Raw genomic sequence first — 18867 nt, 5'->3', positions numbered from 1 at the left:
CTGGAAACAAAGAACTCGTTTCAGGAACCATCGCTAATCGGATCATCAGTAGAAACACAGCTGGCTCATTATTGACCTTCAGGAAGGGGTCATGGGAGTGGACCTGGTCGAGTATACATCCGATTCCAGTCCGTTTTGTGGGCGATACTTACAGCCCTCAGGACAACTTAGGATGGGCACTGAAATGGTAGCGCCAGCTAAATAGTATTCCAACCAAATTTTGAAGGAGATGGAAAGAAAATGAGAACTTTGCCTTTACAAGTCTTTACTTTTGTAATTCAACTTTTTTAAGCAGCAAATTGTACAAGTCACATTACTTGCAGGGTCACAAAGTTGCTAAACTTTATCCACAACGACACAAAAAAATATTTAAATGGAATCAAAAATTCATACAAGGTCAGCCAGGAATTTTTATTTTCTTCAGAATAGAAGAAAAGAAAGAAAAAGAAAAATCACCCGGCTTTTCCACGATTTGGTCTCTATTTTGCAAAACCCTCCACCTCGTTAGTCACAATCTCAGAAGCAGCAAGGCACCATCTTCAATTAAACTTCAACCCATTCACATGTGGCCCAATCCCTGCCCTTCAGTCCTGAACTCCAACTTCCCAAAACAACCAAACTTGCCCTCATTCTCATCCTCAACAAACTGGATCAATGACTCTTCATTCTGCAAAGACGAACGGCAGTCAAATTGGAAGATATTCATGCAGAGAGTACACATGCTAAATAAATAAACAGATTTACTCGTGTGCATCAGGAATAGGAGCCAGGTCTCTGAAACAAGCAGTCACATCCAAGAACTGAAAGCCATGGGGGAAGTGGGGGTTGCAAGGAGCTATCAAATACATGTATTGTTGCAGCTAATATTTCGCAGCTCCAGCGAAGCAAGTGCGATGCACGGCAATGTTGCAACATTATCTTGCCGCCGCATGCAGTGCAGATGTTAAATTAGGCTTGCATTAGTAAAAATGTGAAAAGCAAAATAATATCCATACAAACAGGGAACTGTTTGGACAAAAACAAAAATAAATAAATGGCAACAAAAATTCAGAGATGAGGCATTGCCTTGAAGACATCAATGTGAAAGCGACAGTACAATTGATCCCTCTGTGGAAGCAAGTTAGGGTAAAACCATGCCATTTCAAGCGTCTTCTCAAGAACCCCCAAACATAAATAAATAAATAAAGACAATGAAGTGCTCTTAAAATTTGGGGGTGGGGGGGAATATATTTGGTCAATTATTTTTGACAGAAGAGGCAAAAGGTTACTTGTAATGTTGGGCTTTAATAAAGGGGGGTGGTGGTGGTGGGGGGAAACCATGTACTAGCCTTATCTATGCATATTCAAAGGGATGCACCGCAATCAAGAATCATGCTGCAATAATTCAAAACACTGGATAACGAATTCCCCTGCACATCGAGGCCTGGCTTAGCAACATCTAAGAAGATGGTGTTCGAAAATCTTCCAAATGATCATGATATCTGCTTCAAATGCATCTTTTCAATGCAACGACATCTCGCTAATCTCAGCAAGAAACACTACTCAAGCACATCATACAGTAGTCACTCAGGAATTTTGAAGTGAAGTTACGAGGCAAATATACATACATATCCTTCGTCCACGGACCAAGCAACTCTACACAATGCTAAATTCTCTATTAAATCCTTCCATCTACCCCACAACCGTAACACTGCCTCCCCCACCTTTTCGGGAACCAATGTTGAAGTTCCTGTTAAGGGAACTCATTATAAGTTCCTATACGTTTGTAGAATTGCAGCACAAATTCTATTTCCAGGGATGCTACATATTGTTGTGGAAATGACCCCTAGGTATTAATAAATGCTTAATATAGCGTCGTTATTTCCTTATTGAGTGTTTAAAATAAGCATAAAAGTAATTAAATGTCATATTAGATATGCGTCACTCATGTAATATATCGACGTCAAACCCACCATCATGTCTGCATCTAAATAGGCGTAATCCCCATGAGCCTATGTTTTATGTTATTTCCTTTGTGAAATCTCTCTTACATGTGTCTTTCTTGCACTTGCAAGACCGCAAGGCGCTAAGTTTATGCGGCAAAATATCATCTATATAAATATATACATATATAAAAGGGAACCAATTTAGTAAAACTAATAGGGGATTGATGAATCACAAATACTGTATTACATTTCCTGAAATGACTAGCTTAGTATTTGGTTACAATAATGTGTTTATCTCCATTGGCAAATCCAATGAATCAAACTGTGCGAAGGTAAAGCATTTTGTGAAGTATTGTGTCATCGTAAGAGAGATTGTGACCTCACCGCTCCCCATATCCTCCATCCATCCCTCCCACTCAACCTTTCATGTGATGCATGCCAAAAAAGCTGAGCAAAGGTGCAAAGGAGCATTTAGACACGGGCGCACACCTGGTGCTCACTTGGGCTTCCCTCCGGTCAATGCAGCCTTATGTTTAGGTGGCCAACCACTGTGCTCAGAGCTAATCCTGGTGGCGGGATGGCCAGGGTGCAGCAAGGGCAATGAAAGGCAGAGAGCAAAGATGATGTGGGGTGGGAAAAGAGAGAGCACATGGCAAGGATAAAAAAGAAAAATGTCAAAGGAGTTTCTCCCAGCAGCAACTAGTGCCCGCAATGTGTCCGGAATAAGCTCCTTAATAGATACTGCTTACAGGATAATTTGGCCATTCAACCACTCACACATTCGAAATCTCACCATCCCTCCCCCACCCCCATCACCCCAGCACTCCCCAAAAATTAAAGATTCCAAAACACAGAAAACTGGTCCTCCCTCTCCACCCACATGGCATTAGTTATACATCGAGGCACTATCTTACGGTATTATCACAGCACAAGAGAAAGCTAATGAAATGTTACGCCCACATTTTCAGAAAATGGCTAAAGCAATGAACATGTTGTTAAAAATAAATAAATTCCTCCAATGCCATGATCAAAACAATCCCAATGATTGTTCACATCTGTTGTAGCAATTGATGGTTAGAGTACAGGAGCATTAACTTCAACATAGGGAAAAAAAAGTAGAAAGCTGAAATTTTCAGGAGAGTCCCAGAAAATCATATTCATGACCATCGTCTAAAGTTCCGCATGTTTAACCACATAGCATTTTCAGAATTCAAGATGGCCGCCATCACAAATTGCGATAAGCAACACCAGAATTATCATAACTGCTCAACCTGAGGCATTAGGGCAATGATGGTGGTGCATACATCCATGTTTTAGAGACTTATTCTGCTAATGGAGCCATAAAATATTAATTCTGAGTTCAGCTAATTTGCAGGAATCCAAAATGTCCACCAACAAAGCCAATAATCAGCTTTGAAAACAAAAAATTACCCCCGGTTGGGGGTGACGGTCATCTCTGAAGCTCTGTAGACGTGGATCTCTGATCAGCTTAGAATGGCTTCGATGTCGTCTTGTCTTTTGGTTCAAGGTACAGACGAAAGCCCGGGAGTAAAAAGGATAGAAAACCTCAGAAATCAAACGACATTTCTGAGTTATCCGAAGAGAGATTTTGAAAATGGTTGATTTGGAACATTTATGATCAATGTGTCTTCAAAAGGATAGAAACCGGACCTCAGAAATCAAACCGCATTTCTGAGTCATAAATGGCGGATGATATTTTGACAATGGATGATTTCACAAGTTTACAGTATCGGTGACCTTGACATTGACCTTCAATCAGGTCTAAAGTCATACCGTCGTGCATCACTCATCGACCCCTACCAACATACCAAGTTTCATCAAAATCGGGCGAAATTTTTTTGACCGTATCACCGACAATTTTTCCAACTTTGAAGACACGTGACTCGATAAGCAGGACGAATTTTAAAAACCGGCCTGACCAAATTTAGATATTGTTCCATATTATCAGAATCCGAAGAAATTTTGAAGATCGAATCACAAATGGCGGAGGAGATAGATTTTGAAAATGGACGATATCGCAACTTTGGAGTGGCCTTGACCTTCAATCGTGTCAAACGTCATACCGTCGTGCATCACTCATCGACCCCTCCCGACACAAAGTTTCATCAAGATCGGGCGAATTTTTTTTTGACCGTATCACATCGACGATTTTTCCAACTTTGAAGACACGTGACTCGATAACCAGGATGAATTTCCAAAAAACCGTCCAGGCCAAATTTAGATATTGTTCCATATTATCAGAATCCGAAGGAATTTCGAAGATCGGATCATAAACGGCGGAGGAGATAGATTTTGAAAATGGACGATTTTGCAACTTTGGAGTGACCTTGACCTTGACCTTCAATCGGGTCAAAGGTCATACCGTCGTGCATCCCTCATCGGCATCTACCCACATACCAAATATCAAGAAAATTGGAAGAAAAAAATGGGGACGTATGTGCATACGGACATCGAGACTGGTTTTATTAGGTCATCTCTAACGAGATGACTTAAAAAGCATTACTATACAACATTTACACCCATTGTTAACATACATGCATTGGGTTCAGCATACTCCAAAATATGGATTCACACACCAAAATCATTGTTCTAAGGCCTGTGGTTAAACAGTTGTGATGATTTTGGCGTTTTCCCATGCAATATGATGGTATCCATGTTGAATTTTGAAAATGCCACAGGGTGGACTGGAACATGTGGAATCCGGGGCATGGATATAATTTCCTGGAGCTCTCCTGAAAAATTCAGCTTTCTACCTTCTTTTTTTCCCCTCCAAGGTAATTGTTAAATTTTGAATAATGCTCCTGGCCTATTATTGGGGAAATTTTCAATGCAAAGGGAACTATGCGAGTATGTATCGATGAAAGAATCTAAAAAAAAATGACCAGCAACATTGACCGATCTAAAGTGTACTTTGGACATGGTGGCAGAGTAAGCACGAGGGCTGGCAAGGTGGCTTAGACTGAGAGGTACGCATACTTGCCTTGAAGCGACATAGCCTAAGTTTGAATTCTGATGCAGCTGTAAGCTGTCATTCTACACCGAGTTGCTCAAAACTCGGATAAGCGCTACCCTGTGGACAAATTACCGATCCGGTGAGTAAAATTTCTAATGTTTTCCATACAGAGTGGCCTGAAAGTTCCTACCCTGGTGAAGTCATACAAAATACGATAAAAATGGTACTACTTCCTCACTTGATGATAAATGGTCAGTTAGTTAACCATTGGATAGGAATAAAATAAAAATAAAAGGAATCTGGCTCGCCAGCAAACTTTAGAGTTGGGGGTAATCTGACCTCTTAAGTGTCTTGCCAGGGCTTGTCCCAGCTGTAAATTGTCATCCTAGTGTTTTGTATACAGGGTGATTCATCATCAACTGCATCGTCCATTAGAAGGGTGTTTAGCCGGAGGATCGATCTTCCAGCCCTGGTTGTTGGTGGACATTAAATATCCTATCATGTCTTTCACGAAGAGGAGGCGAGTCATTGCCAGAAAACTTAACAAATGACAAATTTCTGCACACTCATTTGAGCATCTTGCATTAGAGGATCGCAACCCCTGGCCAATGAAGGCTGTCAAAAACAAACTAGAACGGTACTCGGTAGAGTGCATACCTCCGCCAGGCTGAACCGTTTATGGTTTATATCCCACTGACAGGCCACATCTGCATCCGGACCTTAAACACAATTTAATCAGTTTGTTCTTGTAACCTACGCAACTCATCCTCCAAGTTTGGTCATAATCAGTTCAAAACGTTTTGAAGAATCGTGCTATATATCGTTTTGGGCACCGTCTCTCAATGGTGAACAATCACTTAAAAACTCCTCACATTCAAATCAGAATCCAGATCTTCACCAATAACTAATCAATTCGTCCTCATCACACACCCAACCTGCTCACTAAATTTTGACTGAATCTGTCCACAACTCTTTGAGACATCCTCCTCACAGACAGACAAACGGGGTGAACCTCCATCCACCTTCAGTGGCGCAGATAACAATCTGCATGGCCAAAATGGTCTGGCTTTCAAGTGGCACCAGTCATACATGCTCTCAGAGCAACTTGGGATGGACACAAAATTCTGCCTATAAAAGGTAGTGTTAACTTCATACTCTTAAAACAGCAAAATAAAGAAATAAAATAAAATAAAATAAATACCCATGAAACACTTGAATAAGGTTTGTAAATAAATATCCAGAAGTTTTAAAAGGAGGTTAGTTCCAGACTAAGTGGTGCAATGAGAAGAGGGACAAGTCAGTCATTCATGCCTCTAACACCTTCAATCCACTCATCTCACCTCTTTGCTGCCATTTGAGAGAGCATACGATTCCCAGCGAGGAAGGTGAATCCTCCCACAGCCGTCAGGTACTTGAGCATGTCAAACATGTTTAAGTGGCTCCAGAACATGTAAAGTAGTACCAGCATGCCTGAAGACACACAGACACACACAAATCCCTCTTTTCAGTCTTGTGGAGAGCCTCTCGTGGAGATGAAGTCCAGCTGCACAACACAATACAAGCTGAAGAGTGCGGGATGCTTTCTGGGTTGGGAATGGAATATATTCCATGGAAAACAGCAGCCGAGCATTTCTCCAATTCACTCTTCATTCCCTTTTCAATCCAGATTCAGGCTCTTCTCTGATCCGATATTAATTGGGAGAATCCACTTACTTCCGAGACCCAGGTGGAAAAGTATCGTGCTGGGTGCAAAGGTAAAGTTCCGCAGGTTGACCCCGAGATTGAACCACTATGGGCCAAAGGGGTTGGACAGAGAAAAAGCAAAAAACATTTTTTGCACTTCATGCATTTTATCAAAATGAAATTTGTGAAGGGAAGCTCGCACACTCGATACAATGGCTTCCAAAGAAATGAAGAGATTCTGTAATGAATATCACAAATTCGATGAACAGATTTAGCATTTATAAAACAACAAATACAATTTCCTATCATTTACTTTGACTAACAAAGTATGACCATCTCAAATGTTAATGACAGCTGGCCTATATCATCCTAATCATCATAATCAGCCTGTTCCCATTTTAACTGCAAACGAAGGACTGCCTAAACTCATGTTGCTGATAATTAATGACATATTTGACACGCATGTCAAGTGCGGGATGGCAAGGGAATTTGACATTTGGCTAGTGTGCCGGCGATAGCTCTCCTAGTCTCTGCAAAGAACACCATGTAGTCAGGGGGACTATGTTGTGATATAAAGACCCGTGGGATTTAAATGATTCGAAAATACCACCTACCTAAGTCGACTATTTAGGTCCCAAGGAGTAAGAAAATCCATGTTGGCAAAATTGGAAGTGTTGCAGATGGCGGCCATCTTGGATTTCAATTTCTTTATTTTTTTACCTTAACGGAACTTTTGAACATCATACAAAGCTTACTTTTGTGGTTTCTATCCTGTTTTGATGCTTAATGTGTTGTAAAGAGGCGCACTTGGATTTGCCAGTGGTACATAAATGAATGGCAGCCATTTTGTTTTTCAAAATGGTTGCCAAATTTGATATTTTATTTAAAATATGAGCTTTAACTGTCTCAGGATTTTTTGTATGGAAAAATACGCAGTAAGGACCAAAGGTTATACAAGAGGAATAGAGTTTCATGTTAGTTAACAATTAAAATACACACACTTATTTATTGCAATTTGGCATGCCCCCTATTTAAAATAGCTGCCGTGATTGGCTTGCAATTTCACATATTGCGAAAAATCACTCATGGCTAATTGTATTTAGGGCATATGTTTCTAGGTTTTCAACAAAAACATAGGTCTGGACATTACTACCCAGGCTATATTTTTCATAATGGACTTCCTTTTCCAAGTTCTGAAATGTGGCGCAACTGGGTATCTGTAAGTGAACACGTGTTGTAGAGGGCGACATTGAGGGTACAGGCTGCCTTTATCTGACAATCACCACATGTTGTTGGACAGACGTTTACTGGCCCATTGTTATTTCAACAAGCCAACAAACATCTTACTTGATGGTAAGTTTACATAACTTCACTGTTTATGTTGAATAAATTGTTGTGGTTGACGAAATTCGCAAACCACCATTCAGGTCCCGTAGGCGAGATATCTCTGTAAGTATATGTGTAGTTAGGCCCAAACCCGTTGTTTAGAGGGAATAAATGTCATTCATTCGGGCTGCGACCCTTTTAGATAGCTGTTTTTCTTTTACTATCTTTATTTTGGACCAGCCGCCATTACTACCACCACAACCACCACCAACCACGTCTCAACAGCCGCTTCACAACAACAGCCATGACCTTTACCGTCACATCTCGCTCTCGCAACCATCGCATCACCGCCATTCCCGCGCCGCTTGTGGACACCGATCCTGGACTCGTACAGGGCGCGCACCGAGCAGCGGGTGCAAAAACACCAGCCTTTCCGAGAAATCGGATCAAGAATCATTCACGCCCACTTTTCCTCTGTCCAATGGGGAGCCAGCCAGAGGTGAAGGGTCGAAGGTGAAGGAGCGAAGCCCCGGGGGCTATAAAGGGCCGCGTTCGCTCGCCGAAAAGGCAGTTGTTGAGGGAGTTTCTGAATCGAGTTGTTGAGGGAGTTTCTGAATCGGGAGAGAAAAAGAGTTTCTGAATCGCAGTTGGACGGAGTTGAGAAGAGTGGAGAGTGGGAGAGTTGGAGAGTTGTGGCGGCGGCGAAGGCAGTCGAGAGGGCGCTCGTGTCAGAGTCGGGGAGCTGCGGAGAGGGGAGGCCGGTAACGCGACCGAGGTCGCGGTGGAGTCGCTCGTCGCGGGACCCAAGCCAGCGAGATATCCTCATTCCCCCGAGCATCAACAACCCCCTCCTGTTTCCCCCCCTCCCGCGCTGAGATAGTGTGAGAAGGGGGCCCCGTTCCCACCCCATTCCAGGCAGTACCAGCGAGGCCCGCGGAGTCGGGACGCGACCGCCATTTTGCGGCTCATCACCAGACGGGTAGGCTCGACGCGGTCTCGGCCCCAGGCCCGTCTGCCCCCCTCATCGTTGAGGGTGGCCCCTTCCTTTTTCTTTTGCTTTGAGTATATGTGTTGTCGGTGCCGTCTGTGAAGTAAAACTGTATAAGTGTTGCCGTGTGCTCGGTAGTCGGTAGTAGATCTGCATTGTTGCATTTGCTTTTTGTGCAGAATTGTTGTGCTTCTTCTACTTTTACATTTGCTTTTGGTGTATAATTGTATATGTGTGCTTTCCGTTTGCCGCGGAATAAATGTGCTTTATGTTGAACTGTTTTTCCCGTTTCGCTTCGTCTTTTCCTTTATTGAATCTCCATCTTACTTCACGTAAAGGGTTGGTCATGGGCTAAATACGCCCAATAATTAATCGAACCCTCGAGGTTGACGATAACACCGCTCGGTTATCCCGATAGTACGGAACGGGTCGCTTAAAGTGGCCCGTGTCCGAAGTCGACCTGCGGCGAGGTGCGATCGCCCGGGCTACCCTCCGTGTGGGTACTTAGGTAGGTCGAATTTGGCGAGCAACCCTATCCCACGCGGGGGGCCGATTGGCACGATCGTGGTGAGGCCGAAAGGTCCACCCGTGACTAGTTCCCGGCGTTAGTCCGAGAGGGTCACGACGGGATTGTCCGTCCGGTGGGCGACGTGCCGCGATTCGAGTTACGTGGCCGCTCGCACGCCGGCGGGCGCGAATCCGCAACAATATAAATATAGAGAACATGTATAGCACATAGATAATGTAAGTTTACACAATGATAAAAACCTAATTTCACAAAACAGATGCAATCTAAACTACAAATGCCCATGTTACTTAACCCATTGGGGACGGTAGGCGGCATCTGTCGGCCGCTTCATTTTGCACTCAGGGACGGTAGGCGGCATTTGTCGCCCAGCTACAAGGTGTTTAAAAATGCCGTATATTTCGATTAAAACTGCTGAGGTCAGAAAAGTCATTACATTACACGATACTTCATAAATAAAGGAAAGTATTCCCGAAAAAAATTACAGTTGTTCCATAAAAAACAGAAAATGAAAGTTGAAATCAAAGGGTTCGATAGACAAACCAGAATGCATCAAAACCTGTCATGACCTCGCAAACCACTTCATTGGACGCCACTGGCAGAAGTATGGTGACTACGATGAGGTACATTTGGTGTTTGACCGTTATGACACTTGAGAATCTCTGAAAGCTTCAACCCGTGAGAGAGGTTTGGGTGGTAACAGGGCAGTGGCGTATCATATTACTGATTCCACATCAATTGGCAAACTAAGCATGCAGCAGTTGCTTGCACATGTCTCAACAAAAGATGCATTAACCGCCTATTTGGCTGAAAAGATACTGCAACATGATGTAACAATGGGCAAGTCCCTTGTGGTTGCCTGGTGGAATAAGGCAAGAGCTACACATAGAGCAGTAGTTGACCTCTCAAGTAGTCAAGAAGAAGCAGATACCAAACTCATTCTGCATTCCATTGATGCTTCTGTAAATGGTGCTACCTCTCTAGACATCCACTCACCAGACACCGATGTGCTTGTACTTGCCATCAGACGATACCCCAGTTTATGTCCAAATACTTCTTTTGTAACAGGGGCTGGTCAAAAACATAGGGCGATACCCCTTGAGCCCATCTTCAGTGCCTTGGGTCCAAGGAAAGCTGCAGCTCTACCGGGATTTCATGCACTATCAGGAGCAGATGTCACAGGAAAATTTGCTGGAATAGGAAAGAATAAATTCTGGAAAGTACTGCAGGAACTTGATCCAACTGATGAGATAGTAAATGCTCTTGTACAGCTTGGAACAACAGATGAACTACCTAACACTTTGTTTGCTGCAATTGAATCATTTGTTTGCAAGTTGTATCTCCCTAACACAGAGCTGTTGAATGTAGCTGATGTAAGGTGGTGGCTATTCAAGAAGAAGCAAGCTCAATCAGAAGGTTTACCTCCAACCCAAGCTGCGCTGTGTAATGCCATCTTGAGAGCGCACTACCAGGCCATGATTTGGAATAATGACATCATTGCAAATCCAGACCTGCCAGAACCGCTGGAATGTGGTTGGAACTTGGTAGATGGCCGATATAAACCAGTCATGACAACCTTGCCGCCTGCTCCGCAAGCAGTAATTGATCTGGTGAAATGTTCCTGTGCAAAGACACGATGTTCAAGTAATCGCTGCAAATGCAGAAGGAATGGATTGAATTGCACATATCTTTGTAGCTGTAGTGAGGACTCAGAATCATGTGACAACTCAGAAGACACAGTTCTCCCAGATGATGAAGAGGAGGATAGTGATAGTGAAGATGAGTTATTGTAACTTCCACAAGGATTGGAGCAAGCAATGAACTCTGGCAACCAACCACACAACTAGCATGTAGTATGGACAATGTATCACTGACTCAAAAGGATGAAATATTGATGTCATATTGGCGGTCATTTTGAATTTTCATATATTCATTCCTTGACTTGATAAGTGTATGTTCAACTACTAAACTTAGCCTAACCTCATAGAACATTCATGGCCTTATCGCAACAATAGGCCTTAATACGTCCATTTTGAAATGAAAGATGGCTGCCCTCTGCAACACTAAAACTGTAAATATGGCTTTTCATGTTCTTTGGTACCAATATAACATTCTTATGGGGGTGATCTGAGGAAGCATGTTAAACACGTCACTGTCACTGAAATAATAATATATACATATATTCAAGAATAAGCCATAAAGGTGGCCATTTTGAAACTCAATATGGCTGAAAATTTTAACGGAATTTCAGCTGTTCACAAGAAATGTGTATTTCACTAATTGTTTGTCTTGATAAATGTAGATTTTACAACAAAAAAACAGCTTTTTACGACATTCATATCCATATTCAGGGGAAATATAGACATAAAATGGCGGCCATTTTGAAATCCAAGATGGCTGCCCTCTGCAACACTTTCAAAAATGCCAACATGGTTTTTCATGTTCTTTGGTACCTATTTAACACATTCATATAGGTGGGATCTTCTAATCATCAAAATCCCATGGGATTGCATAGTCTCCCTGACTAATGGGCTCTTTAATATCCACTAAATGCTAGCAGATTGTGCGACCATTTTAACTTCCATCTGAGGGATGACACACACATTGATGAATTGTCCTACACATGGAACACCAGGATGACAGTTTATAGTCAACTTTTCCAACGCAAAGAGTTCTTGTTTCAAGTTCTTTACAACGTCTCCAAAAAACACATTACTTAACCTGTGACGCCTAAAATAGGTTCGTGTTGTCCTCACACAGATATCACATGAGATGTCACGTGACTCACGTGACTATACTGTCATGGGACTATACTGAAATTGCAGCCCCAAACCACCCCTCCCCCTCCAGAAACAATTTGTTACTAAACTGAAATTGTGACTCGACTGAAATCGCATTAAAGCAAACAAACGCTCTCGATTGGCCTTCCCAGCAGGAACTATTGACGGTTTGAGAATAATAATAATAATAAACGCACTTGTATTGCTCCAGCAATCCACGTGAAGATATACTGATGTATCCCAATGTCTTTGTCAAACATGTGAAATATGTAACGAGCTCATCAGGCTTTAATAAAGAAAACCGCACTCGTGGAGTGCATAGTCTCGCCTTGCGCATTCATTCTGAACAAATATACCATCGTTAACTGAACATGCTACTATTATGGCCCACTGCTAACATGGCCCATAGACTCATATCGGCCATGCACCCTATTATGTCACAGTTTCTTGGCATGGATTATGAGCGTCATAAATTTAATTATCGACTCACATCAGGTCATAGATCATACATATGAAGTTTCAGATTTTTTGGATAAAGATTTCAATTCAACCAATTATGGCTGGAGTACCACTTCACTGGTGACGTCATCGTTATCATGCTGTATATCCCATTTTCATTTTTCTCGTTCAGCGGTTTTAGAGAAAATGTCAACCGTTTTCCTTGAATCCAAAATGGCTGCCATACCATGTCACCGAGGATATCAGAGTTAGCAATAAAATATTCTCCATGGGGAGTCCCTCCTAATCGGACAAGCAGTTGCAGGACAAAAAAAAAACACATTTAAAGCAAAAATATACAGACAGACAGACAGACAGAGACATGAGAGTTGCAATCGTCCCTGCATCGCCTTCTGGGCGAGACTGAAAAACAACATAGAAACATGATCTCAAAGTATTATTCGTGTTAATTTCAAAGGAAATGCCTCGAGGTCTGTCCAAACTGTGGCACATAGCCAGGCTTAAGCAGCTTGCTGCACACTGCATCCACACCACATACCCCGTGAGCCATGACCATTCACTTGCTTACCAGGACAAAAAGCAGCAACAGTGGGCAGAGCACCATGAAGGTAAATGCATTGGAGACAGCACGAGTAGGCCGTTTCTCTGGCTGCCGGAACATGTGCTGCAAGTGGAAGGAGTGAGAAAAATAAGTCCATGGAAACAGCATAAGCAATGGGTTAGGAGCCAACACGAAGAAATACATTCGATGAACACATCCAGCTCAACAAAATAAAACTACAGCGAAGTCGATGGCATCATTGCAAATCCCCATGGTTCCCACCAAAAGCAAAGTTGAAAGATGACAAAAGGTTCCACCAGGAATGACCCATTATCAATTTTCGAGTGAATTTTTTCCCATTATCTTGACACCTGTGACCCTAAGCCCACACCCACTGGTGAATGAACCAGGAGTCAAATCCCAAAAAATTGTTACATATTTCATGCATCACCCAATGTTGATTGCATTTTGAAAGTTGAATTTTAAACGTTTTAAAATGTGCCAGTAATTGCATTATTCACTATTTCACATTTTGACTCCACCTCAGGGCCCAAGGGCCCTGGCGATTCTCGCACCTTCTTGCGACACGGCGATCATAAGTACCAAGTTTGGTGAATTTCTGCACAAACGTTTAGGAGATGGCATGACAGACAGACAAGACTCGATTACAATACCTCCCACCCCCACCCCCACCACGTTGTTTTTTTCAAAAAGCATGTGGATAATAATATGGAACCAATAGATCCACAAATGAAAGTAAAACTTCCCAAAACCCAATGCTCGATTTCAATATTTTATGGCGTAAGCAATGGATGTGATCTCCAAAATTATATATATATATATATATATATATATATATATATATATATATATATATATATATATATATATATATATATATGTATATATATATATATATGTATATATATATTAGAAACCTCAAGATGAGTCATCTGCTCGCCCAAGCTACGGATGATTCCACCCAATCAAAAGCACAAATTATGAGGTTCTTCGAACAATAAATGCCGAACATAAGCTGCAACAATCCATCACAGCACGACTTTGAACAGCCAACACAGAAAATGTTTTAAAATGAATTTCATATTCAAAATAGACATGGCACAAGGCTGGCATATCAGGAGCCAGAGACGTTCAGAATTTTTCAATTTGGAGTGCGATGCCAGTACCAGCTAGCCGTGCTTCCCGTTTCGGGAGAGCTCCAAAAGGAATATTTTGATTGCCGTCAATATAATCGCATCCTAACTTACCTCGATTTCTGGTTTTGAGGTGAACAGTTTCTCGGTCTTGGCAATAGGTGGACCGTCTTCCTCAGAAAACTTCAACAGCACGTCTCCCTGGAATGGATCAAGGGAATGGATGGAGGATGGCCAGCTAAGAGGACACCATGTTGCAGATGGGTTTGCTCAAATTAATTTTCCAAATCAAGTCGCACATATTGATATAAAATGTATTCCTGAAAACAAGAAAGAAAAATGTTTCATTTTAACGCTTGTATGGTGGAGGCCATAACGATGACAAGACGTCTGAGGACGTACAGGTGGAGATTAGCTGTTTTAAATTGGAAAGGCCTGCAAGCCCATAAGGCTCCAAGTGCAAATGGCACATTGTCAGGGAAGAAGTAAAATTAAATGAAATTACAGTATTTCTATTTTACACAAGTCAGAATCCACTAATTGGAAAAAGCTTGCTCTGCCATGTGCAGGTTTATCTGTGATCCTGTTTGTGGCCATCCAAGCCATCCTTTTGGCCTTGGTACACAGAATCTTGTGGCGAGACAGTCACATTCAAGAAACTTGCTTTCTCAACATCAAAGGCCATCTGCCCCACTCCACTCCATATGTGTTTTTTCAATAACCCACTCCTGGTCATAGTCCCAAAACCAAGGATTTCCACAAATCTCAACCCTTTTCTAATTCTTCTTCTTTGTTCGTATGCAGTACAAGTCTGCGGGGTAGCATCATTGGCTGAGGGTGTGGCTGTGCCTCCTGCTGGTTATGGCAGGAATTTTGAATTTGTTCATGGAGCCGAATCTTCATGAAGAACACAGTTTTCTAATTATCTTCTGCCATTTGTGGAACTGCCTTCTGGAGAATGTTCAATCGCACTTTTCCTTCCATAGCTTCAACTTGGAGGTGCACCACCATCCCCCATCCCTACCCATGATGTTTTATACCCACAATAACCAGCTTAATGGCAAGGTTTCTGTTTCCTCCTCTCTCTCCTCTTTTCCTGTTTGTTTGTTAGTGACCTCAATCACCTCAATTGTCCATGATCCAAGGTTTTGTAAAACAGACAATTGTTTCGGATTAAACTCCGAAAAGGCGAAGGAAACTCACTCCAAGGTCGGCCATACACCTGCTCATTACAAATACAGGTATGTACCTCTATTTCTATTAAAACTACATATATTTAAGCCCCTAAAAACTCACCCCCACCGCAGCTCCATGTCCTCCAAGCTGCAGAACCTCGTAGTTTTCAGTTAAGCACACTACCAACTATCAAACCCACCCATTCCAGCAAAAGATGCTCAATGCATAACCTTTACTTTAATCAAAATTACATTCTAAAACTTAAAATTGGAAGTGTAATCTCAAACATTACTTCATTAACACACAGGCATCAAAATACGACAATGTATTCAAAAAATTTTACAAGTTAGAGTGACTACATTATACGAACGACCTGGACGAGGGTGGTTCAAACAGGACGTGGACTTTTGTTTGTAAAATAGAGGTTTGTCTCTTGAGGGAATTTGTGCTTCTCAGTGAACAAGTCTTGAAATTTCTGGTCAAAGAAAATGTTGAGGCCATTTTCAAATGTATAGATAATCTTCTATAGAGCAAGGTGAATGCCTGTTGAGGACATCCGTTGATGAACATCGACGTTATGAATCATGTCCTGCATTGGCTAGGTTACAAGCAAAGCAGTTGTACACCAATGGCAAAAATGAGCTTCCTCTCCTTAAGGCATGTGTATCCAAAGCTATTTACTTTGAAATGTAATAAAAGTATCACTTTTGTAACTAGAAGGGCACTCGGTAGAGTGCATACCTCCGATATGCAATGCCTGATCCACGAGAACATATCGGGCGCAATACATTTTTGGGATATCGTGCTATATATCGTTTTTGGCCCTATCTCTCAATGGTGAAGAATCACTTTAAAAATTCTAGTAGTCGGATCTGGATCCGGATCTTCACCAAAATTTAATCAGTTCGTCCTTGTCACACATCCAACCGGTCCACAACTTTTTGAGATATCCTGCACACAGACAGACAAACAAACAGACAGGGGTATAAAGATAACAACCTTCCACCTTTGGTGGTAGAGGAAAAAAAACATACAAACTTATCGAAGAATATAATAAAACAAATGTCCAGGTCAGATTTGAAGCATCATCATATAAGTGGGATATGCTGTGCCTTTCTGTGCTAACCCACCAAATGCCAGTGGAGTGGGTTATCAATTGTGGCATCGCCGACAACGAGGAACACCGAGTAGGTTCCGGACGCGGCGCCAAACTGTGCCCGACGTTCCTGGGGGTCCAACTCAAAGCGGTAGAGAAGCTGAGGGTCAGGCTCAGCCACAAATATTACCTCTTGGCCACTGCGCTGACTCTGAATCCTGATAAAGGCCTGGATTGGATTGGAGGAGAAGAGAGAGGCATATTATTGTGGAATTTAATGAGGTGAGTATTTTCTGCTTTGATGCAAAGGTGCTTATCACATTGCGCAAGAGTAGCACCTGCTGTGGAGTCAAAATGTCGCCTGAGTGTTTATCTATTATCTTAAAAGAGAGGGCTAGCTTTTGGTGCCCATCTGCCATGAATGTGCTGGAAGCCTTGGAAGGATACGGCACCCTGTAGAAACAAAGAGAATAAGTTAAGAGTAGCTTTCATCTCACCTGTTAAAATAAGACAGTTTCATACTAGTCGTCGTCTTCTGGAACAGCCACAATGATTCCTATAAAGAAGCAAAGAAGCTTCCACAAAGAAGCTTGGCCCAAGTCTTTCACAAACCGGCTGGCCAGGCCTGACATTTGACGAAGGTTAGTGCAGGAATTTAGAATTTGACCATGATACAGGCAATAGCTCGCCTACTCCTTGCGAAGGACACTGCAGGATCTTTAACACCCACCAACTAATGCCGGCAGATGGAACATCAGCTTAATGTCCATCCGAGGTGAGTGTGCATACCTCTTTTGACATCCTGCCAGCCTAAGTTTCAGACTGGAGTAAAGAACATAAGGCTATACGTCACCATTAATGCAAAGATCACACTGACCATAGAAAGCAGAACACACCCACTCCTGATTTAAATCACAGAGAAGCATGTATCCCACAACCACTCGCACCAATCAAAACAATGAATATGAACAATGCTTAAATTATCCAGCAATAAACCAGGCAACGGCCTGTTCAAGTGCCCTTTACATCCTGCTGCTTGGCTAATCGTGTTAATGGCTTCATGAATACAGCCACAGGCTGTGGTTTGTTCGCCCAGTTTGGAACTTTTGTTGACACTGGTAAACTTTTCATGGGAAACATCTCATTATTTTGATTCACAAACTCTACCAAATAAAGATATTGCATGTGTAGGAGGTGTGGCTGATTGGCAGGACAACTTGGATAGTGTGGAAAGATCCAACTTAGGGTGTGAGCTTACACTTAACTATACATTACACATCGTATAACGAACCAAAGGCATCTCTCCATACCACACCACCCCTCCTCCATTTTCCCTCACTCCTTAACCCCTTATCCTTCCACCCCAGACATACTGGGTGATTTTGGCAGCCATGCTCTGGTCCTTGTCCACAGTTGAGACCTCCATGTTGGAGACCACCACATCTGTTGCGAACTTTACTCTCATCTGCAAAGCAGAGAGCCAGGGAGGATGTTATGTGTTAATCTGGCAAGCTTAAATAGAGACAAAAAAAAAGTGAACCCCCCCCCCCAAAAAAACCCAACAACAACAAACAACAAAGCACCCTATTATATCCTCTTGCACCTTCTCCCCTTCTTTCTTCTTTTAAAGTGGTGTTGATGGTGAGAAATCTAGTTTGGGTTTTCACCATGACTTGCCATCAATCAGCTTCAAATCATTGCAGGTGTTCATCAGCCATTAGTATTACATTGTGCTTTTGTCAGAACCTCACATCAATCTTTATGGTTGCAATGGCTGGGTATGTCAATATGTGCTCACACAAGTGTGGTCATCACATGAAGGGTGCACCTCGTCTCTGGTTATTGCAAAACAAGTGGATCAGATTAAAGCGGAACCAAGTAAACAGAGACCAGTCAAAGCAACAAACATACCTCAACTTCCTTCCCTATAAAACTTCCATCTCCCTCAACCACAAGGCTAAGGTCAAAGTAACCTCTCTGGGGGTTGGCCTGCAGGAAATCAAACTCATGCATGTCCCTGGGGATTTTGTGGTGTTGGGGCAGAGGGTGAGGGTGGGTAAAGTACAGGTAAGATAATGTACATATGCAGGTAATCAATCCTGATAAACTTTGATTATGGTTTATATAAAATGCGTACAGAAAGTGTGACTTGTGCAATGGGATGTATGATAAATAATGAGCCCAAGAGCTCTACACATCCATCATAGTGCTGGTGTATCGATCACTGTGCAGCTTGAGA

At 42.3% G+C, this 18867-nt stretch overlaps 1 protein-coding gene across 6 annotated transcripts in view; it reads right to left on the bottom strand.

The window, feature by feature from the left end:
• Nucleotides 1-392: 392 nt before the first annotated feature.
• RPN2 (ribophorin II) overlaps nucleotides 393-18867 on the bottom strand; it is a 37400-nt gene continuing 18925 nt past the window's right edge. For 2 of the 6 annotated variants that reach the window (XM_085846955.1, XM_085846954.1), the window contains exons 9-18: nucleotides 18540-18645; nucleotides 18002-18093; nucleotides 16967-17081; nucleotides 16663-16857; nucleotides 14471-14557; nucleotides 13230-13325; nucleotides 6613-6688; nucleotides 6240-6369; nucleotides 2426-2491; nucleotides 393-667 (exon numbers count right to left, since the gene is read on the bottom strand). In XM_085846955.1, coding sequence (XP_085703081.1) covers nucleotides 652-667; nucleotides 2426-2491; nucleotides 6240-6369; nucleotides 6613-6688; nucleotides 13230-13325; nucleotides 14471-14557; nucleotides 16663-16857; nucleotides 16967-17081; nucleotides 18002-18093; nucleotides 18540-18645 — 979 coding nt within the window. In that variant the 3' untranslated portion in view covers nucleotides 393-651. Of the gene's footprint in view, nucleotides 668-2414; nucleotides 2492-6239; nucleotides 6370-6612; nucleotides 6689-13229; nucleotides 13326-14470; nucleotides 14558-16662; nucleotides 16858-16966; nucleotides 17082-18001; nucleotides 18094-18539; nucleotides 18646-18867 lie in introns of all 6 variants that reach the window. The other 4 variants (XM_085846950.1, XM_085846951.1, XM_085846953.1 and 1 more) reach the window with 4 other exon arrangements.

This window comes from Eptatretus burgeri, chromosome 11 (genome assembly GCF_056783735.1).
Source record: "Eptatretus burgeri isolate ZD-2024b chromosome 11, Ebu_testis_v1, whole genome shotgun sequence".
In the NCBI taxonomy this organism is placed as follows: Eukaryota; Metazoa; Chordata; class Myxini; order Myxiniformes; family Myxinidae; genus Eptatretus; species Eptatretus burgeri.
Note: the sequence above shows the minus strand (reverse complement) of the source record. Positions and strands in the feature narration are given on the sequence as shown.